Here is a 22323-nt window from a genome sequence, read left to right as displayed (position 1 = left end):
GAGCGTAATCTGTTCAGAAACCATCACCCTGGCAGAGTTATTGTTTGTAGAAGGAAAGTGGATGAACTTTTTGGGCTGTGTAGGGAAATAGCTGTGCCTTTTCAAGTCTGGCAGCAGTGTCCTTGTGCAGGGCTGTGGGATGAGCTACCAAGATAACTCTGCTCCTCTCTGTTCCCTTGGGTGGATGTCCCTGTTGTGTGATGGCTTGGGAATTGCCTTCCTCCTCCTCCTCCTCCATGTACAGCTCTCTCACACCATCACACACTAAACACAAAGCTGTGCAGCTGCCATCCTCAGCTTTCTGACCTCCTTTCTGTGCGTTCCCTCTCCAACAAACTTTCCCTAGAGGAGAACGAAAAAAAGCTGACGGTGTCCAGAATGCTGCCAGAGTGCCACATTTCCCTTACCTAGAGCTGAGGAAACACCTCAGCATATTTGGCCATCTAGTGGTCAGCCTACCATGAAATCACTTGTTTTTTTGTAGAGCAGTTGTGAGTGATGGGGGAAAAGGACTTTTCCAATTCTAATATGCTTAAGCCATCTTTCTCATTGGAAAAACTTGAGTATGTACTTAACTTCAAAGGCAATGCTAATTCCCAAGGACCTCAGACAACTATAAGCCTTGCATGGATTTAAGCAAGGCACCACAAAATTTTCTGAGTAGTCCCTGCATTTCCTCCACGCACGAGTTTGTAGGTGAACTGGAGAAGGAAGCCTATCGATCTGTCTGCATAAAGACCTAAGCCCACAAGAGTAAGTACAGACTAATTCTTCCTCTCCTGCACCAGTGTGAAATGCTTTTAAAGAGCCTCTTACAATTTCAGCCACTGATGGCAGAGGCAGCCAAGGAGTCAGCGGGACCAGGCTGGAGACAGAGCATGTTACCTGTCTTTGGGAGAGAACACAGCACGCTCTCGTCCTCTGGCTGAGGCCGACTGAACTCCCCCACGGATGCGCCATTAGCTGGGTTGCCTCCTTCAGAGCCGCAGAACAATGTGAGCTGAATCAGGGGCCGTAAAACGTATCCTCACGCAGCTTTTAGTCACCATACTTGCAGTGGAGGTTCTGCATCTCCCCCACACTTCAGGTCCTTAAGATACCGGAGTTATGTGACCACCTCCGCAGCCATCTCCTTCCCAGGGCCCTCCTCCTTCTCCTCCCTATCCCATCTACACCACAACTATATCTGGCCTCAGTTACCAGCTGTAATTTTCTTTTTTTTTCAAGTTTCTTTTCTTCCTCTTTTAAAACTGCATAACCCTTTGGGCCTGACAGGCGCAGTGAGGGATGAAGAAATTAAAATAAGGGAAGTCAGATATATTCCTTATTATTTATCATAAAAGCCTAAGTTTGGATTTAGTACAGAAAAACTTTCAAATTGCAAGTCTAACACCCTCATCAAGCAGCGCCCTGAAACTACATGTAGCCCCAGGTACAGCCCGGTGGGAGGAAGGAGCCAGAGCTGCCAACTAATTCCCCAGCCCACCAGAAAAGCTGCTGCAAGCTCTCAAAACATGTCCAAAGAGAAAAACAACAAAAGGCGATCTGGCAGGATTGGGAGTTAGGGGGAGGAAAAGGAATAGCTTATTTCAGAAGGATTAAAAGGTCAAAGGACTCGATGTGCAGAAGTCAGCCCAAATCCACCCAAAGCTGTTAGCACGGGATCATCTGAAAAACAAATCCAAGGGCTAATCCTTTAGCCTCTTCAGGAGAGCAGTGCATGTCAGAGAAGATGTCCACCCTCCTCCCGCTGGGCATGTCCTACTTCAGGGCTGAACTAGCGTGATGACCCTCCTCAGATGTCCCTCCAGCTGCGACACCGCCTCCTCCTTTGTCCCTGGTTTGCTTCCCCCTTAGATGTAAGTTCATGGAAACCTGTAGCGGCAAGGAGGAAGCCCAAGGGCAAATTCTTCCTTCCCATACCAAATACAGGGCATTGTCATTTCTCTCGAGAGGAGGGTATAGCGGGAAAGAAAACAGCAAGTCTTCCACATCTGCTCCCATCTTCCCAAGTAGGAGCCAGGGAGCTGTGTTATTCCAGTGTGCAGGGGACATACGTGAATGCACCATGAGCAGGTGGGAGCTGGGGCTGCCTCAGCCGTGTCAGGGTCGATTTTGACTTTGCATGTGTCATGGCTGAATCTCAGCCGGCAGCTAAGTAACACAGCCGCTCACTCACTGCCCCAGCCCCCCCCCGCCTTGGTGGGATGGGGGAGAGAGTTTGAAGGGTAAAAGTGAGTAAACCCATGCGCTGAGATAAGAACAGTTTAGTAACTGAATTAAAATTAAAAAAAATTAATAATAATAACAGCAACAACAATAAATTGTAATGAAAAGGAGAATAACAAAAACGAGAGAGAAATAAAATGCAAGAAAAACAAGTGATGAGAATGAAAAACAATTGCTCACCGCCAACTGACCGATGCCCAGCCTGCCCCGAGCAGTGGCCCCTGGCCAGCTTTTCCCCTAGTTTATATATGGAGCATGACATCATATGGTATGGGACATCCCTTTGGTCAGCTGGGGTCAGCCGTCCCAGCTGTGTCCCCTCCCAGCTCCTTGCGCACCCCCAGCCTCCTCGCTGGTGGGGTGGTGTGAGGAGCAGAAAAGGCCCTGACTCTGTGTGAGTGCTGCTCAGCAACAACTGAAACACCCCTGTGTTATCAACATTATTTTCATCCTAAATCCAAAACACAGCACTATACCAGTTAGTAGGAAAAAAATTAACTTTATCCCAGCCAAAACTAGGACAGCATGGCTGCACATACCAAATAGTTTGCTTCAAAACAGAGGGGGTGTTCTGCTTCCTAGTCTCATGGTGGGAAAGGAGGAGGCACGATGAAGGGGTGGGCTGTGAACCTCCCTGGTAGATGTCCCTCACCTCAAAGATGTAAAGAGAAATACCAAGAACTGCTTTCTCCACACCTAACAAACTCAGGGTATCTTTCCAATTCCAATCCCTAATATTGCCCTTCCTCACAGTGAAGGATAGGGAGCAGCTCTATACCATCTACAGGCATCCTGTGCTCCGCAGGTGTTTCCAGGAGTTGCTCCTGCCCTACCCACAGAATTTTAACACAGCTCAGATTAGCAAAATAGGCTGTAGAGGAGAAACAGACACCCACTCCCACTGATGACCCATGAGCCTGCGCATTTCATTTTTCCAGCACTTCAGTCTGAGGGTATATAACCTTGGTTACTTCTCTTACAGACACCTGCTGTCTAGCTAACGGGGCTTTTCAGTAGCCTCAAAGCAAAGCAACTGATGGTTTTCTTTGGGATTAGGGGCCTGACCGGCAGTGGCTTTAAATGAAGGTGTCTCAGCGCTAGATGAAGTCTGTGCCTGGGGTCTGGATGAACTGCAGGCATGTCTGTTGCTGGGGGGGGGGGAATATCCCTCTAGTTCTGGCTGTGGCTCCTTTGCCTAAAGCAAATGTACTTTTCCAGCAACGCTTGGGTGAGCGGGGCTCAGCGTGGACCCCCTGCTCCTCTTCCCTTCCCAGGAAGGGCATGGTGGGCGATGCGGTGCGGCATCGCTTGCTGGGCAAAACCCAGCCCGGGGCTGCGGCTCCCCTGCTCCTGGCATTAAAATTTAGGGCGAGGCACCACCTAGAGGTATGCGAGCTGTAGTAAGGCTGGAGGAGGCGAGCACGGCCGGGGTCCAGCTCTTTTCGGCCGCAGTGACTACGCAGTGCCGTGCCTACCCGAGACTGGAAGTCTCAGTGCTCCCCATTCCCTGCGCCGCACCTTACCGAGTGGACTGGTTTGAACAGTAACTGCAGACCTGGAAGCCCTCTGAGAGGGCAAGCTGTGGTCAGAGGGACTGGGAGGGGAAACTCAGCCAACCCCAAAAGGAGCCCAGCAGGACACTTTAACTGGGAGACCTCCATGACCCAGGCAAGATGGGCTCACTTTGCTAGTAACTTGGTTTAGGCTTTAGGCTTTTTTTTTTTTTTTTTAATTTGTGAAAGTCACAACCTCAGTTTTTAGCTATTAAGCAAATGCAGTCTTTTGCAACTGCTTGTTGTCGCCATCCACCATATCACAGCTTTTTAGTCGTGAGTAGCTGATCAGCATCTCTGGGCCAGAGCGGAGCAGGATTACAGCCCTACTGAGGGAAAGAGCCGTTTGTCTCTTCTCCTCATGCAAGCCATTTGCTTCGGGACCTTGATGCTGAGCTGAGGTGGTGATTTCCTGCACTGAACCACACAGGCTCCTCTCCTTGCATTCAGATCCACTCTCCTGAACCTGGTGAACAAGCTCCTTCAGAAAACAGATCCATATGCCTTAACTTTCTACCTCCTTCTCATTTTCTTCTTTCCAGACTAGCCTTTTCCTTTTTGCAGCCTCTTTTTCCACTATAAACCCGTAGCTGGCCTCTCCCAAGTGAGAACTTTAAAAATAATTGCTAAGTCTATAAAGGCAGAATTGGTTTTGTTTGTTTTATGCCATAGGGTATGCATCATGAAGTGTATTGCATCACCAAAGTCTGTTATAACGAAGTAGCTCTACATAACAGCAACTGTACCACAACTGCAGACTAGCTCTGGATCTATCTGCGCCTCCAGGTTGATATTTTCCTACATTTGGCCTCCCTGTCCAGGGAGAAACTTTCAAAGAAATGTCAATAGCCACTTTTAAGATCCAGAATAGCCGCCTGTGTAATAGTTCTGATAGCCCCAGACACGTGGAAAACATCACTAAATCCTTGCAGTGAGAGAACCACACCTCTGACAGAGCTGAATGGGGAAAAAACTAACATTCCCTGAAGCCCCTTAGACTAAGTTTAAACCTCATTAAAAAAGAGAAATGCCCTTTGTTCAATGAAGGTCCTCTGCATTTCATACACCAGGGGCACACTCCACAAGAGGCAGGTGACCACAGCAGGGTAACCATATGCACCTGTGAGCCCAGGAAGATGAACTGCCTTTCTTGATGTTTACAAGGAAGCAATAGCTCTAGAGATGTTTGAAATACTTCTGTCACCTGCACTCTGCCACGTGCTGTCACCCCACAGAACGAAACACATCCGACACCCGTTCTGCAAACACTTGAGCATACGCTTAAAGATATTCTCGAAGTCAGTGGAATCGGTCACCCAGTTGACACCACTGAGCACAGGTTACCTATTCAACCCAGCCCAGCAGCGGGGACATTGCAATTTCGGCAGCTGCATGGACGTTCTGTTGGAACTGTCTCTCAAATGGCCCCCAAAAGTCCATGTTTCTTCCTCATGCTCTGTTTTACGCTTGACCTCCTGAGATTTTCATCTTTCACTCTTCTTTCATGGTTTGTGCTGCTCTGTGACTGAGTTAAATGCCAAAATTACACTGCATACAGGATGCAGCACTTCATAGTTCCATCATTGCTCAGCCGTATTTCTAGTGCAGCGGGCCGACATGACTGCTTCAGGACTCCAGGCTGTCAAATAACCTTTCAGAAAACCATGCCCTTGGTGATAAGACCAAAGAAAAGGAGAGGAAAAAAAAAAAAAGTATTTTTATTTTAAGGAACAGCAGTTTAGATTGCACACAACTAATCAGCACCTCCTTTTGCTACAGTGTACTTTGCTACAAGGGAACGTAGGGCAGGTTCCCTATCTCAAAGCAGCTGCTTACCGTAACTGTTCTTCGGGAGGAGGACGGGGAGAGGGAGCACTGGCCCCAAGGGCTCCGCTGAACGGCTTGCACCCCTGCTGTCCTTTGGGGAGGCCTTGCACTGCCACCCTTCGTGGCAACGGGTTGTCTGACCTCCAGCAGCAGCTTCGGACACAGGCAATGCTGGCCCCAGTTGCTCATTTCCCAGAATTTCTCTTAGTGCAGCGCCATTTGCAAGGTCCGAGAAGCCAGCTGATTTATGCTGAGTATCCACCAGTTTATTTTCCATGCAGCACACGTGCCTCCCGTGGCACACGCGCAGCAAGCGAGCTCTTCGCTGAAGACAATTGTTTCCAGTAAAAACCTCTCTTTCCTACCAGTGCTGGAAATCCCACCTTCTCGTTGTAAGGAATATCTTACACAGCCCTGAACAAACTGCAAGGGAAACAGGATGCTATTTTCATTCAAGTATCCATGAGGAAGAACTTCTTCCCTCTGAGGGTGACGGAGCACTGGAACAGGCTGCCCAGGGAGGTTGTGGAGTCTCCTTCTCTGGAGATATTCAAGACCCGCCTGGACAAGATCCTGTGCAGCCTGCTGTAGGTGACCCTGCTTCTGCAGGGGGGTTGGACTAGATGACCCACAGAGGTCCCTTCCAACCCCGAACATTCTGTGATTCTGTGATTCTGTGATTCTGTGATCCCAACTGATACTTATGGGGAGAGAAGTGACAGAATGGAAAAACTGTGAGTAGTAACGGCAGCAAAAGGTAGGTGCCCTTAGGTACCCTGCCTCCTCCTTTTCTTATTAACAAGAGCAGTGGAAGAAAATGAAGCAGGCATCTGATAATTAACAGATAGTGGAATTTCTTTAGAAAAAGGAAGTGGGGATTTCTGGTTTGCTTCATCCTGAACCGGTTTCCTGTGAAGATAAGTGGGTTTTGAGCCGGTCACTTTGCCTTGTTGCTTTTGACTTCCACTTTGCCAGGGAAGCAAGCTGCAAACAAACAGACAAAGTTTTCGGCTGCGTCATATGGCCCCGTTCAAAGAGCAAGCATCAGCAAAGGAAGCAAGGCAGTTTATTTCTTTTTCCCATTACGCAAAATAAAACATTTTCAAATTTATTGCCAGCTCTGCTTCTGGGAAAAGTTACAGTTCTGGTAACCAGTGGCTGGAGAAACGTTAAAAAATGTGGTGTTAGGAGAAAAGCTCCTTCAGAAATGAGGCCTTTGAATGATACCTTTGCTGTTCCTTGTGTTTGGCTTGGACTTTCTCCTCATGAAGTTTCACTATTCTAAAGAAAACTGTGATTTTAAAGCCATTTTAATAACTAGGAACAAAACTATATGGATAACTTACTTATGAAATGTACTGAAAACACAATGCTAAACTTTGTTTTAGTCAGGTTTGGACCTTCCTTACTATTCTGGCCTCCTAAACTAAATTTAAACCGCTTCCACTCGGTTTCAACTGCTGTGAAACTAGCTTAGCTTTTCAGAAAGAGTCTTTTCACTTTAGAAAGAAATGTAGCTGCAAGAATTTGAGGAAAGCTGGTCTGTTCTGTCAGCTGATGGCTAGAACTCTACTGTGTGATATATACTGTTCATATTTCCACAAGACTCATCCTAAACCCAGCGTAAGAAACAGCTGTTCCTGGCTGTGTCTGTTGAAATTGAAACCAATACTACAGTTTCCTGTTAGGAACGGTGGAATATGTTTGTTCTTAAATAAGCAAAAGATGTCATTAAAAACTGTGAAAAGATGATAAATGTTGGGAAAATGACACTAGGGAGCAATTCTTAAGGCAATAGCTGCTCACGTACAGTGACGCTGATGGGAGCAGGGTAATTACAACTCAGTCAGCTAATCTGAACAGGATTAGTCAAAGGGCGATCAGTGCTTTTCTGCATGTACAGTACTGGTAGCAACAGCGGAAGAAGTCTTCAACACCCACGAAATATTTTTGTCAAAAGACAGACGTGCATTCGCTCCGCGCTCTGCTGCACCAGCCCATCAGAGCGAAGGCCCATGTGGTACCTGTCCTACCCAGGCTCCACCACTTCAGCTGAACACGTACAACTCTAAGGTTGAATGCCTGTAGGAAACGGAGGAATTTGCGTTGGCTTTTTTTCTCATAGCAAGTAAATCCGCATGGCATAGCAACACCGAGAGGTCTGGCTGCAGGCATCAAGCCTGCAGAGGGATTCCCATTGGTACCGACTTGGGTTCTGCTGAGCTCTGGGAAACGGCTGGTGAAAAATTCCTAACAGAGACATGCCTCGAGGGTGCTTAGTGGAGGCAGCCAGAAAAGCTGGCCTCCCTCCCATCATATACGGCAAATGTCGACGTACAGCCGCATTAGGCATCTTGGTTTTTTAGCTGCTCACAGGAACCAGGAAACACATGTAGCCCCTTCCCTTCCAGTGGTTCCTCACCCCCTCCCATTCCCAGGCGCTTCGCTGCGCGCTGGTGGCAGTGCCGGTGCGGCTGTCTGCACACACGCTCGAGAACAGGCTCGCTCCTGCAACCGACAGCAGCGGATGGCTGACGTAAGGTGATCCTGGCTCAGCGCTGGGGGCATCGGCGATTCTCAAGCTGCTGTTCCTGTTTTGCTGGCCCTGACAGGTAATGAAATCCCCTTCTCGTCCCTGTCACCAGTGAGTAATTGCCATAACAACTCCTGGATCTGTGTGGTCCATATTTTACCTCATACACAGAGTAGGTCTTTTAATGCGTGTATGTCGCTTGAAAAATATGAGGGAGTCCCTCATATTGTTTCTTTAAAAATAAGGAGAGCTTCTGAATTTTATTTCATTTTTGTTTATTTTAGTTTATCTACAGCTTCTCTCCTCTGACAGCTTTTGGTGTAACTTGGTCAAGCGAAGACTGGGTGCGAGAAACATCTGGAGCACGTTTGATGCAATGCTTCCTCACAAAGCTGCCTTCTCCTGGGAGAAACAAGTGCAGACAAAGACCAGGAACTGCAGCTGGAGAGAGGCCATCAGCATTTCTTTTACAGGCAAAGTATGCCGTGGTCAGAAAAAGTGACAGACAGAAGCATCTGCCCAAATGGACAATGAGTAGATCTTTAATGTTAATGGTTCACACGGCTGCTTTCCTGTCCACCTTCCAGAAAATGATGCGTGGAAGCATAGCGCTAATGGATTTGTGAGCAAAACAAGTATCTGGAACAAGTAACCAAAGGAAAACAAACCCACATCTATGGCTCAGGCCCCATCTAAACCCATGGTGTTTCCTAGCACATACTCCTTTCTCTCACAAAGGAAACAGTGGAACTGGCAAACCAGCTCACCCAGCCCCAGGCTCAAAATGGAGGTGGCGAAACAGTCACGGGGAGGGGCGGTGGGATGGGGTGGGGGGGGTGTACATGTGATAGCTACAGGGCTGTGCTGCAAAGAAAGTTCAACACCATTCTCAGAACAATGCGTTTGCTAATTACCTTCATTTCAGCAAGGCCTATATGCACTCAGGAAAGGGTCGAGCCAGCTAGAGCTCAGAAATCTACTAACTTCAGCCCTGGAGACAGTCTTTTTCAAAGGTGGAGCAAGCCACACGATAGGTGAAAAACCTAGGCATGAAAAGTCAATTGAATTCGTTAATTCAAAGAAGCATCTTTGAGTGAGCTGCATGAAATTAAGATCTCGCAAGTACCTTTTCTGAGCAAAGCAACATAAAATCCAAGAGATGGACAAATAAAAACAGCTGAAAAGTCAGTTTTGATAAGCAAACCTCTGTGTACTGGAGAGGGCTGATAATGTAGCAGGCAGGATACAGGACACAACTTTGAGGAACTCGGTTCATTTCTCCACCCCACCCCAGCAATTTCTCAGAGGACCCTTGGCAAGTCACCGCCTTGGATTCATCCCCAGCTAATTCTAGACCTTAAGAGGAGGATGGTGCCTAAATTTAGGACTGTCAGCACCTCAGGCCCCTTTCCATGTCTAGGGGGCAATTCAGAGACCAGGTGAGATAAGATGTTCATCTAATTTAGAAACCCTAGCAGAGGGTTAGACCTTAGACGGGATGAGTACTGCCTTCCTTGCTTCAATTCCCAACTCTGGGCATGGGAGTGGCATCACCAATTCTTTGCTAAAACCACAGGAAAGTGCCATTTATTAAAGAATATGGAACTCTGAAACACGCTGTCGATAGGAGCAAGGTGATCAGTCAGAGCACTCTGCACTGCTCTTAGGGATTTGCTTTGGAAGATTTTCTAATTGGATGCTTTGGGTTTGACTTCCTCGCAAGCCAGACTTGCCAAGAAATAAGTAAACAAACCTGATAAAGCACATTTTCCACTAACTGTTATTTGCAAATAAGTATTCTGTCATATGCTGCTGTATTCATAGAAGAGGTTGTATACAGAACCAGATCTGATTTTCTACAAGTGACAGTTTCTGCTCTGTATTTTCCTTTTCTTCACTAAATCCTTCTGTTGCAGTCTTTCCATGAATCTCTTGTATTTATTGATGATCATCCTTACTATAGTTAAACCTTTGCTTGCGTAACCCATTCTTAAGAGGCACATTGACACGTGTAACCTTTTACCATCTTTTCACACTTGTAGAAGACACAACTCATACTGCTTGCATTTTGAACCTGACTGATGGAATGGAGCTGAAGACCATGCAGAAATACATTCGTTTTTTCAAAACAAACTTAGAGTCCGAGCATAGCTGTGAGAATGTATCACAGTCCCACAGGGTCAGGCTATCCAGCCCAGCGTTTTGTGTCTGACACAGCCGATGGCAGACATGTCTGCAAAGAGCACAGGGATAAGGCATAGAGCCCCTTCCCCAGAATATTTTTGCCTTGCTCCTGATAATGTGCTTGCTGCTCCTGCACACGAGCAAATGCAGAGTAAAAGATGGAAACAGGAGGAGCTGCTACAGCTTGCTGGGACGGGGGGCGGCCAAGTGCCTCCAGCACCCCTGTGGCTCGCTTCAGTGGGAAGCAGACGCTCCTTCTCCCACGACGTCCAGCGACAGGGGGCAGAAGTACGGGGGAAATTCCTGTTAACTCTCACCTAAAAGCTATGTGGAATCTTTATTCCCAGGTTGTTCAAATCTTTTCCCTTTTCTCACCTGATGTTTCCCCTCATCTAGAAATTGGCTTGGCTTCCAGCAAAACATGTCCCTGACGCTTCCAGTTCTTTGTTGTGGAAAGTACAGGTGGGAGGAAGGTTTCCCCAGTACCTCTGAAACCTCAGTCTTTGCAAACCATCCTCCTTGTGTCCCTGGTAACAACAGTTTTAGCCCTGGGAGAAACCGTGACCTTTGCTCAGCAAAGTTGATTTTCTATTTGAGCTCTAAGCTGGGTTTGATTTCTGTATTTTAAATGGTATCTAGTCACTGCCACCTGGTGCCAGGACATGCATGGTCTGGAAGAGCTTTCTTTTCTCACCTGGTAACGGCTCTTCCATGCCAAGTGTCTTACAGCTGTCACCTTCCTCCCCAATTTAAAGAGTGCTTTGTATGTGGAGTGAATTCTGGAAGGCAAATGGCCATTGATGGGACTGATGTGAGAGGGCCGGGCCGTCTGCTACAGACAGGTGGGGCTGAGGCTGCGGGGCTAGTGGCTGACCCTCCTCCTCTCCTCAGCACTTTCAGAGGTCCACAAACGCAGCGTGAGGCAGGCACCTACATCCTTTCACAAGCACATTGACGGCAGGTGGGGAGAAATGAAGGTAGTTTTCCAGAAATTCTGCTTCTGCCCAAGGACTCTGACATCTGTAAAGGGAGTTACATACACTGTGGGCTGGGTAGCAGCAGATGAGAATAAGGTCACTTCCAAGAAACCTAAATTAGTTATCTCTTTAATTTGCATTTTATGTAAGGGAGGAGGGGGAATTTCCCCCCCTCCTCTTGTGCAAGAAGGGGCACAAGGGGGACTGGACTGCCCAAAGAGGAAAGGAAGGTGCAAGAGGGGCAGGGAGTGAAATAAAGGGACAAGTTACACAACATTCGCTTAATGGAGAATAGTGTTTCAAATCTGCAGAAAACAGCATGTCGCTCCCCTTGTCCCCTAGACAGAAAGGCACAGCTTTACAATCTCCTTCTATGGTTTTTCTGATAAGCAGGCATTTCACATTTCTAACACTATACAAAACGTCCTTTAGAAAACTCAGCCAGTGCCATGGCCTTTTCTAGCTGGAACACTGAAACCAGAGCCTGGCTGGCCAGCTAAATTTTCACCCCATAACGGCACAGTGTCTCAGCTGTGGCTGGCCAGGGTGCTCCAGCTAGAAAGGGAAAGCAGCCTGCTGCTGGGGCAGTCAGCTCCTGCTTCCACCCTCGCCCCAAGGGGCAGCAGAGCAAACACAGCACAAACGTCCTGGCCCTCGGGGCAAGCCGGCTTGGTGTGCACCAGGACAGCTCGCTGGGCACACGACTATGTGCGACAGCGCACGACTCTGTGTCCATTCTACAAATGCTGCCTGCTAGCCAAATCTTAGTCCTGTTCTGCTTATTTTGTAAGACCCCTACCGTGACCCATACTGTTACAGACTCCTGTTACAAGCAGCTACAGAGTGAGCGAATCTTCCTTCTTTGGAAAAACTCCCAAAGGGTATTTCTGCCTGGCACAGACCTGCCTGGTACCTCCCGGTGTCCAAGCAAGGGTCAGGCGGTTGCCCCTTTCCTGGGGAATCCCACCTCCTGGCCTGGCAATCCCCCTGGTCTGAAATGACCCATCCAGACCGCTGGCAACTGAACATAAATTTGTTTTTGCATTACTCAAACAAGCAACAGGAATAGCTTGATTCTGGTCAGCCTCAAGATCCAAAAGCAGAGCTATCAGAAATCGCTGAATCAGAGGATATGGATCTCTGACAACAATAATATTTATGAATCCTTACCAAAAATTGCTGAAGATTTTTTGTTTTAAAAAAAGGAATAGCACCTTCAGAGGTCTCTGCAAAATATTTGTGCTTTGTTACTCAGCAGAAACATGCATGCCATTTTTGCCAGCTAACTAAATACTTTCTAACAAGGCATTTTGACAAAGATGAAAATATCTTACACCAATGTGAGTCATTTTGGCTTCGAGTGCACATCTTACAAAGAGGAATCTCAGAAAAAAATCTCTTTTAAGTAAATGCTGGCATGAAATACGGTCTTTAAGTGACCGGCCTGGAAAGGCTATGCATATTTGTATTCTATACAGAAACGATAGCTATCTTTCAACCCACACAAACTGCATTTTCTTTTTTCTTTTTTTTTTTCCGTTGGACACCAAGAAGCCAAAAAAAAAAAATCACCTTATTTCTTTCCCAACTTTCGGGTACTGATAAAGTTTATTACTTTAGTGGGCTACGATTGCTTTTTATATGTAGCTAGGTGACCTCTGCTGGTAGATTCTTATCATAACGGCAATAATTCACACACACAGGTACAGATGCATTGGTATTCTGGTAAGTGCTGCCCTACATACACAAGACATAACACACAAGAAGATACAATCCCTGCTCTGAAAAATAAACTCCCACGCTGGAAAGGTGGTGGGGGGCGAAATTTAAAAAAAAAGGCACAGCCCAGCTTTCTGCACTCACAGATGTTTTATAGGGTAGTTTTTAGAGAACCTTTGATAAAAAAGTATGACCATCTCAGGATGGGGGCCACTGGTGTTTATTCAGCGTAATGGTTTAAATGCTCGCTATTTCTCAGAAAGCCCCTAAAGTTCATCCTGTTAGAAGCAGGGAGGCTCTACCGAGGAAAGGATTAGTCTCCACTTCTGCCTACAGCCATTGTGGGAGAAACGATACCAGCTAAATGGACTTTTATTCTGATTCAGCACGGTTACAGACACTCTGTCCGCTATGATACAGTAGTACAGTATAATTTAATACTTGAAAAAAAAAATAGCCATTCACCTTAGAGATCACAATGCAAATTGCAGTTAACAGCCTTGGTCTTTGTGATACCCAAGGTCACTTCTATTATTACAGCACAGTGCACGGAAATACCACAAATACCAAGAGAGCCTTGTCTATTTATCATAGGTGAAATTGGCACGCTTTGCAGCGCAACGGCTCCACGTCGGATCACAGGCACTCCAGTTCATTTGAGTTTATATTCCGAGGCTGGCTTTCCCGGTCGGGAGCTCGGGGGATTTCACGGACCTGTGTATTTACGGCAGCATCGCCCCGGCCATTTCTCAAGCGCCCAGCTTCCCCACTTGCCAGCTACTGCACCTCACCACAAGGCAGCAAACACAAACACGCCGGGATAAAACCTCGCCCTGACCTTCCCGAAGGCAAAGGCTGCCCACGGGCCTTTCCTCCTCCTGACCACGCAGCCCCCCGGCTTCATGGAGACCGGGGGGGGGGTTATACCCCAACGCCTCACCGCTGCTGCCAAACCTAATCGCTTGAGATCCCCTCCACCCCCCAGCCCCCCGGCTGGGCCTGCGGAGAGCGGGCGGGGGTCAGGCACGCCGGGCCTAGCTCAGCCCCACCGCCCCCGGGGCACCCCCTCGGCGCGGCCGCGGCCCCGGCCCTCCGGCAGCCCCCGATTCCCCGCAGCCGGCTCCCTGAGCGGGGGGGTAAACTCAACAGGTTCTTTCCCCGGGGCCGGCGGCGGGAGCAGCGGGACGAGCCCAGAGCCCCCGCCGGGGCCGCTCCAACGGCCGCCCGCCAACCTGAGGAGCGGACCACGACACCTCCACCGCGAGCGGCACCGCGCCTGCCGCCGCCCGCCCCGCCCCGCCCCGCCCCGCCGTTATAGCAATAACAACACCGGCAACGAAGCCGGCAATAATCACAACAATTAGCGTCGTTCGGGGCGAGAGCGCTCCCCCAGCGACCGCCGCGCCTCCGCCCGCCCGCCCGCCGGTGTGAGCGCCGGGTGGCAGGGCGCCCCCTGGCGGCCCGCCGCCGGCCCGCCCCGCCCCGCCCCCGGTGCTCCCCCGGCCCCCCCGGCCGCCTCCGCCGCCTCCCGCCGCCGCCGCTCTGAAGTTGGCAGGCGATTTCCTGCCCGGCCGGGGCTTATCTCGGCCCGCACGTTGCCGCGCGGTGACTAATAGCAGAATAACATTGTCTCGGGATAAAATAGGGCCGGGGCTGTTTACCCGCTCCATGGGGGTTCGCTATAAAAGGGCGCCGGGGACCGCCGCGCCGGCCAGACGCGCCGGGGAGCACCGAGCCGCTGCCTGCGCCGGGGCCCGCACCGGAGGGGACGCGGCTCTCCGTCCTGACTCACGCAGAGATTTTTCCCTCCTTTTTTTCCTCTTTTATTAAATTTTTTTTTTCCCTCGCCCTTTTTTTTTTAATTTCGTCCTCTCCTCTGCCTGCTATGGATTACCCCCACATGATCGTCTCGCTGCTCTTCGTGCTCTGCCCGGGGCTGCTGCCCGCAGGTAGGTGCCGGTCCCCGGTCCGCCCCGACGCGGGGGGTGAGGGTCGGCGGCGGGAGAGGGGCGCGGGGGCCCGGTGTCGGCGGGCGCTGAGCTGTGCCGCTCCCTCCCGCAGCCCCCGGAGCCGAGGCGGGAACCGCGCCGACCCCAGACGGCCCCGACCCCGCTGCCTCGCACCGCCGGGCCCGGCGCTGCTCCTGCTCCTCGCTGATGGACGAGGAGTGCGTCTACTTCTGCCACCTCGACATCATCTGGATCAACACCCCCGAGTGAGTGAGCCGGAGCGGGCGGACCCTGGGGGGGCTTCGAGAGAACCCGGGGGGTGCTTCGGCAGGGACCCAGCGCCAGGCTCCGCTGTGGCTGGAAAAACGGGCCGGGGGAGTGAGGGAGGGGAGGATGGAGAGGGAAAAATTAAGCACCACAATCCCTCCCCCCCCTGCAGAAACGGGGAGGGGAGGAAGGGATGCTTATTTTCACGATCTCTCCTATTGCTTCTGCCCCCGCTCCCGCGTTTTCCGCCGAGTAGGCCGGGAGCGAGCAGGGAGGGTTTGCCCACCGGGATGGAGCCGATGGCTCCCCACAGCCCTAACACACCTGCATTCCCAAAACCCGTTTCCTCTGGGCGCTGCTCAGCAAAGCCTGCAGGATGCTTCTTGCTATGAATCAGAAGTAGACAAAATGCCAGAAGCATGTGTTTGCCAGCCCGAATTTGTCTGGCCACTCTCCTTTCCGACAAGTTAGGAGGCTAGAAGGCTTGCTTGGGGCACGGGCTGGTTCCTCACTGCCCCTTGCAGCAAATTAACACATCTGCCGTGTTAACAGGGCTATGTCCCGTGTCCATTTCTATGCTCTTCCCCCCCCAAAAAGTAGTGACCCGGAGCCTCACCTAACGCTGCCGACACTGACTCTGGTGATTTGTTCTGCTGCTGGGTTTCCTCGGAGCGGAGTGGGTCTGCTCCTGGCTTTTATTGCTGCTTTCAGTGTTGGCAATTACCAAAGCTCAAAGAGATGAGGTTTTATTGCTTTTCTATTGCACAGAGAGGCACAGCAGCCTTCTGAGATCCCAATTAAAAGATCATTAGCCTTGTCAGTAGCCATGCTAATGAATATATTGCAGGATCATCCGAAGCGTTTGCAGGGAAATGATGACCAAGGAGGCATTCCCAATCCCACAACCTTTACTCACGCAGTCAATCCCATCGATAAGATTACCCGAAATACCCTGCTGTCTGAACCCACGGAACTGTTTGAATGACTTTCATGTTGTTTCTTTGATTGTAGAAAGACTGTTCCCTATGGTCTCGGAGGCCCTTCTCGATCCAGAAGATCGCTGAAGCACACGGTGCTGGAGATGCTCGCTGAACCTAGCAGCAGATGCCGATGTGCCAACCAGAAGGACAAGAAATGTCTGAACTTCTGCCAGACAGGAAAAGATCTCTGGTGCGTCTGTTGTTGCTACTCTTTAAAAGGCAGTGCATGTAAAAGGGATGGATTGTGGTAGACTTGCTCATTTTGGCACTTGCTGAGCAAATAATCTCCCCAGAGCCTTGCCTCCTACCTGAGCGCTCATGCTGCTATGACACATACTATGGTTTGGCCCAGAAAGGTGGCTTATTACATGCCTTGAGAAGTGGTTGATGAGATGCCTCAGCTTGTGGACTGCAGACTTGTATTTTTTTTTTTTTTTAACAGCAGCGCGTTTTCCCTTTTAACAGGGCTCAGTCCACAGTGGAGAAAACCTCGCGTCACAGCAACAGAGCTGGCAATTGCGCTGGACCCAAATGCGTGAACCGACAGCTTGCTGACAGCAAGAAGATGAAGCGGTGAGTTTCTCCTCATCCTGTTGTAGTTCCCCGGAGTAGCAATAGAGAGCACAGTTCACCTGCCTTCTGGTCAGCGTGGGCTTAGCTGGTGATTTCAGCTTGAGCTTTACAGAGGAATCGGTGCGGATATCTCAAGGGCTTTTCTTCATGCAGTGGGCTTTCAGCTTGTGAAAGCATGGGTGCTGAGCTCTGCCCAGCATCCTCCATTGCTTAGAGGAAGCAGGCTTAGTTGTAGGCCTAAAGATACGCCAGACTTCAGAAGATCATGAAATGAAAGAATACTGACAGAAGTAGAGCCTGTTATTTTAGTATGTTCATCCACTATGTTCACTACTTAAAAATGTTATGTCTCAACTATTCTAAAATGAAATTGAATCAGAATGCCTTTTCTTAGATACTTTACTGCATGTTACTGGAGAGAAAAAAAGATGATTATTGATCTATTCAGATTTTTAATATATTTTTTCTTCTGGCTGGTGTGGCTGGCCTTTGAGATTGCAGGAGTCTGGTTTCTACCTGCCTTATCTACCTTTACATTGCCTAATAAACCTGTGTAACATGAGTACAGGATGTGTTAGTGATGGAGATGACTGCAAAAAGATTGAGGAAAGGGAAAATGAAAGCTAAATTAATATTTGAGCCCAATTTAATACCTGAGGTTATGGGTGAATTTCAGGACTGCCCTTTGAGGTCCGTGCGTAATCAGTTGGGCACCAGTAGGCAGCAATATCACTCCACAGCGCAGTGCAGAGACGCATGCATTGGATTCGGAGCTGCTGTGAACCCCGCAGAGGGGAAGTCAGCTTTGAAAGCTGGGTGTTAGTACAGCTGTATCAGCTCCGACGTTCGCTGTTCGGCCATATGCCCGTGTACAAGTATGGCATGCAGAAGTCTGCCTATACGAAAGAAGACTCTTTAGTGCTACTTTCAAGAACAGAACAGCTTTTTTACAGGAACAGACAGCCTGATGATGAGACTTAGGCCCTGGAAGTCTTAAATCATTTCTGAAAATGGGGCTTGCTTACTTACTTGAAAAATGCACCCATTCATTGGAACCAGGATCATGTTTGCCTAAAGAAACAAAACAGCCGAAAAGAATGCCACTGAAGACCCCTTGACTGGATACGTGCTATGTAAGGAAGTCTAGGGCATCTATATTTGAATGAATATTTTAACTTGTTTTAATGTTTGCATTTAAATTCTGAATCCAGTATTCCAAGTATCTTAAGTGTAATACTAGCAGAGGCATAACAATGTATAGCAATATTGACTGAGGATCCCATGGCAGAAATCTAGACTGAACCTTCTTTAGTAAAAACTTGAATGTCTGCACACTGGAGATGCATCTTCACTATTGTAACAACAAATGTATACTTCATATTTTTGTAGGCTGGAAGCCATTGGTAACAGTATCAAAGCTTCCTTCAGTATTGCAAAGCTGAAGGCTGAGCTCCAGAAAGGGCGGAAGCTGAAGCACAACAGGGCGAACAAAAGGCAAAGCATCTGGGGAAGCCTGAAAGCATCCTAGTGAGAAGGTCACCCTAACCTCTCTCCGTCACACTTGCTGACAAAACATTACCAAAACTCTCTCTTGACTTCTAACATTCCACGATGGCAAGGGGCCTCTCTGTCCAAGTGTCTGCGCAGCAGAGCAAAACACTGAGGAAGTCCCATATTTGGAGGTATAAAAGCAAAGGATTTCATCATTTTGGAATTCGGATGAATGGGTAGAGGGGGTGAAGGGGAATCCGCAGTAACATACATGAAAAGCTGTCTTTCTGAAGAAACATTTGAGTATTGCTTCCAGAATGTTACCCATCAGTTGAGCAACTTTCAGGGTCTACATCAAAAGCATCCCGCAAGGAAGACCTCACAGATGTGCTTAGAAAGGACAGAAAGCAAGATCTGAGTGGACAAACTCCAAAGTGAAAAACTCTACCTTTTGATTGAAATGCAAAAATGAAAGCCACAGTGCTACTTTAATCAGGACTTACTGCATATGTACACATCTACCTCGCGTACTGTTTGTTGCACTCCTGCTAGACTATTTTTACACCTTGTTATTGCCTTTACTAATCAGCTGCAACCCTTTGCCTTTTTTCAGAAGTCTAGTTTACTTGTACAGCCAGAGTTATCCGAATGTGGGTCAGACACTGTGGTTGTTTGTGTAGTCGAAGTCCTTTGGTTTTGGATACCAAAGGACTCTTCAACATAAAATAAAAGTTAGAGGACGCTACTAGGTTTCCCATAACAAGGATATTTGGCTAACTGAAGTTCTAATAATAGAGGTTGTTGTGTCTTACATGCCACCAAAAATGCACTAAAGTGGGGATGTACCAGAGGCTGTTGTGAGATTTTTTTCAGTGCCTTGTTTGGTGGAAATGTGTCAAGACAAAGGGTTGTTTTGAATTATGTCAAAAGGCTAATATTGGGTGAATGTTTATAGCATGTGAATTTGTTCACATTGTTGAATTTGCTTACAGGTTCAATCTTATGTGCTTATTTTTTGTGTTTTGTATTTATATTCACACAAGTTCTTCATTATATTTACCATGTTGAATACCCATTGAAGTAGGCCATATTGGTCTATGCTAGTTTTATGTATTTCTGTATGAAATTGGAAAATGCTTTATGCCTATCAAGGTAAATATCTTCAGAAATAAATATTTTTAATTATTGTATTGGCTGGTTTTGCATAAGCCCCTTTTTTCCATAGGCTGTGGCTCCATGATCATGGAGGTGCATTGCCCCATGTACAAAGCTGACCTGGGTGAAGTGTGCATACATGACTGACTTTCTGTCAGATTAGCCAGATCACAACACAGAAAGGTTGTGCCAGATATGAGACAACAGATAATACTTGTTCTAACTTCAAGCTTACTCACCAAAACTTTATGGTGAAATGTGAATTGGCCAAATAAATTTATCCTGGAGCAGCACTCTCACATGGCTAATGTCTTTTGTGCAAATTCTAGTGTTGGATTTACTGTACAATTAAAATACGTCCAATGAGGTGCTGGATATAGATGAACTAGAGAAAAAAATGCACACACTGGATGCTTTGAGGGTCGGACTAGATGAGCTTTAAAGGTCACTTCCAACCCAAACTATTATATGATTCTTTGTAGGCTCTATTGGACTAGGCAGTATTATGTTACTTGTTACCCTGCTACCCTAAAAGTCTCAGCCCAGCCCATGCATGTTAAAGATGGAGGCCTCGATGGACCCTGGCCCAAGCCCAGGAAAGAGATACAGCAATAGTCAAACTTTGCTCGTTTCCAAATGTTGGCTTAAAGTGGTTATAGCTGGAAAGATGCTTAAAGCAAATAAATTGATTTAATTATCTCTGATCCTACAGGGAAAAAAAGAACAAGAGTTAATCCATGGATAAAACTGAGTGTTTTGGCTGTTTTTAGAAACAGACTTTTAAAAGCAAGTGCAATGCAAGGTGTGTGACGCTTACAAACACTGACAGCAGTGACTGTAAAATATTTCTGGAATTGTTCTGGGTTTCTTGTCAATATTCACTTGTTTGCAGCATTTTCCACATCCAAACGCCGTAAGGCTAAATAAAGCCCATATCATGTTTACTTCACGCTGTTCTGCTGCATTTTGGGGCAGCAATTCGGTGGAGAGGTGGTAGTGCTGGCAGCGGGGATCTGACAGCAGAGCTTGGCCCCAGCAGTGGGATGGAGCCGGCAGCTCCTGCCGTTCTGCAGGGCAGGATGCGGCCCCCGGAGCCACCCTCGGGGCTCTGCGTTCAGGACACGCCTGGGTCGGTGGCCTCCATCAGGTGTGAGGACATCTCACTAACGGTCACTGTTTTGCCGTCTCTTCTCCCATCAGTGGTTGCCTTCGGCAGGGAAAATAAGCAAGGGAGTGGTCGAGGCGCTGCCTCGTGCCCAGCCGACATGGCAGGCGAGCGGGTGGCACGGGGTTCTCCTGCCAGGGAAGGGGCCCGGCATCAGCATCCCCATCCCAGTCCTTCCTGTTTTCTCTCCCAGGAGAGTGTGGGAGCAGAGGAGCGATTCTGGGAGCGGAGGAACACAGCAGCATCGCCTGGGCTGTTATTAAGGCCAGCTATCTGGATTTTGTAGGTGGCCAGGCTAAATGGTGCGAAGGGTGGGCTTTAGTAGCCCAAATTCCTGTCCAGCTGCTTAAGGGATTCTTGAGAGCCCATCCTATAAATAAACCTGATCCTTCTAGGGTTTACTCTGCTCATGCCTGGACTCAAAATCAGGCTTTCATCCTCCTTTCTTCCTCCCTGAACTGACCCCGCTGCTTGCTTCTGCTGCAGCTTTGTGTAGTGATGGGCACCCACAGTCCTTCTGGGGATGGCACAGTCCCCAGAGCCATGCGAGGTAACGTGAGAGCCCTGCACAGCCCCGAGGTGCAGAGAGCACAAGTAGGGTGAGATGCCCTGATGCCAGGGGCTTGCAGGCTTTGGGAAGAGCGGCCAGAGCCGTTTCGTGCCACCCAGCCTGCTCCAGGGGTCAGTTCGCAGGCGGTGAGGGCAGAAGGGGATGTGCCTCTGCCCCTGTGCTATTTACCTTCTGGAGCAGGAGCACAAACCGCAGCTTACTCTGGTTTGCATTAATGAGCTGGACTGAAAACCAGAATTTAACAGTCTGGTTGTCTCACTGAATAAGCAAAAGGGAACATGAAGCATTTTATCTTAAGCCTGGCTCACATACGAGTACCAGGGTCTGTCCTAGAGGTTTGCTCCTTCTCAAAGCGAGCTCCATGGCAGAAAAAGATTCAATAACTCACGCCAGAACCCTCAGTGAAAGAAGAGAGACATGGTATGTGCTGGGGTTTATGGCACTGAATACAGAGCAGTGTAAAAGTACATTCTTATAATAAACGACCTGACCGAAAACATATTCTACCTGAAGCAAATGGAAACATTGTAGTGACTGCAGAGTCAGTACGCTCGTCCTTCTGACTAGAACTAAGCTCACTTCTCTTAAAAAATAAACGTTTCATGGCCATGATCTACCTCCTGTTGAAGTGAGAGGTTCTTCTAGTCCGGGATGAAATTTGAGAAGGATGAAGGGAAGCATGTAAGAAGGCGGCCACCACTCTCCAGCGTGGCGGTACTCTAATGGTCCCAAACTACATCTGATGTACAGCTGAAATTCCAGCTTGGATCAAGAGCAGGGAAAGGCCCCCTTCCCAAGCTGTTACCGGATTGTATCTCCCTCCTCTGACTTTTCCAGGGTTTGGCATAGCCATTTTTGAAATTGCAAAATGTTTCACAGGAAAAGATAATTATTCCTTTCCAAAATAAGGCTTGCTGTACTTATTTTTATTCAATGCTGTGTGTAATTCTTTCTTACTCTGTTGGTTTATTTTTATTTTCTCTGTATAAAGGCTGTTTTGACTATATGTCAAACCAAGGTATACAATAAAACAAAGCTTCGACATGTGAGTCAGGCTTCAAGTCAGGAAAATACTACAATGCTACTGAAATTCTTTCCATCTTATCTACATAATTATGACCTAATTTTTCCAGAAATGGCAACTCTAATC

General features: G+C 48.2%; 1 protein-coding gene across 1 annotated transcript; it reads left to right on the top strand.

Moving 5' to 3' along the window:
• Positions 1-14546: 14546 nt before the first annotated feature.
• EDN1 (endothelin 1) lies at positions 14547-19351 on the top strand. Its single transcript, XM_075416942.1, has 5 exons — positions 14547-14971; positions 15084-15237; positions 16250-16408; positions 16684-16791; positions 18181-19351. The coding sequence occupies exons 1-5, from the start codon at positions 14908-14910 to the stop codon at positions 18317-18319; spliced, it is 624 nt and encodes a 207-aa protein (XP_075273057.1). The 5' UTR covers positions 14547-14907; the 3' UTR covers positions 18320-19351.
• The last annotated feature ends 2972 nt before the right edge of the window (positions 19352-22323 follow it).

This window comes from Opisthocomus hoazin, chromosome 3 (assembly GCF_030867145.1).
Source record: "Opisthocomus hoazin isolate bOpiHoa1 chromosome 3, bOpiHoa1.hap1, whole genome shotgun sequence".
Lineage (NCBI taxonomy): Eukaryota > Metazoa > Chordata > Aves > Opisthocomiformes > Opisthocomidae > Opisthocomus > Opisthocomus hoazin.
Note: the sequence above shows the minus strand (reverse complement) of the source record. Positions and strands in the feature narration are given on the sequence as shown.

Bases quoted from the DNA above. Each gene is read 5' to 3' on its own strand.
- EDN1 (XM_075416942.1), top strand. From the start codon at position 14,908: ATGGATTACCCCCACATGATCGTCTCGCTGCTCTTCGTGCTCTGCCCG. The intron at 15,238-16,249 runs GTGAGTGAGCCG...CTTTGATTGTAG, and splicing joins ATCTGGATCAACACCCCCGA to AAAGACTGTTCCCTATGGTC. The intron at 16,792-18,180 runs GTGAGTTTCTCC...ATATTTTTGTAG, and splicing joins GACAGCAAGAAGATGAAGCG to GCTGGAAGCCATTGGTAACA.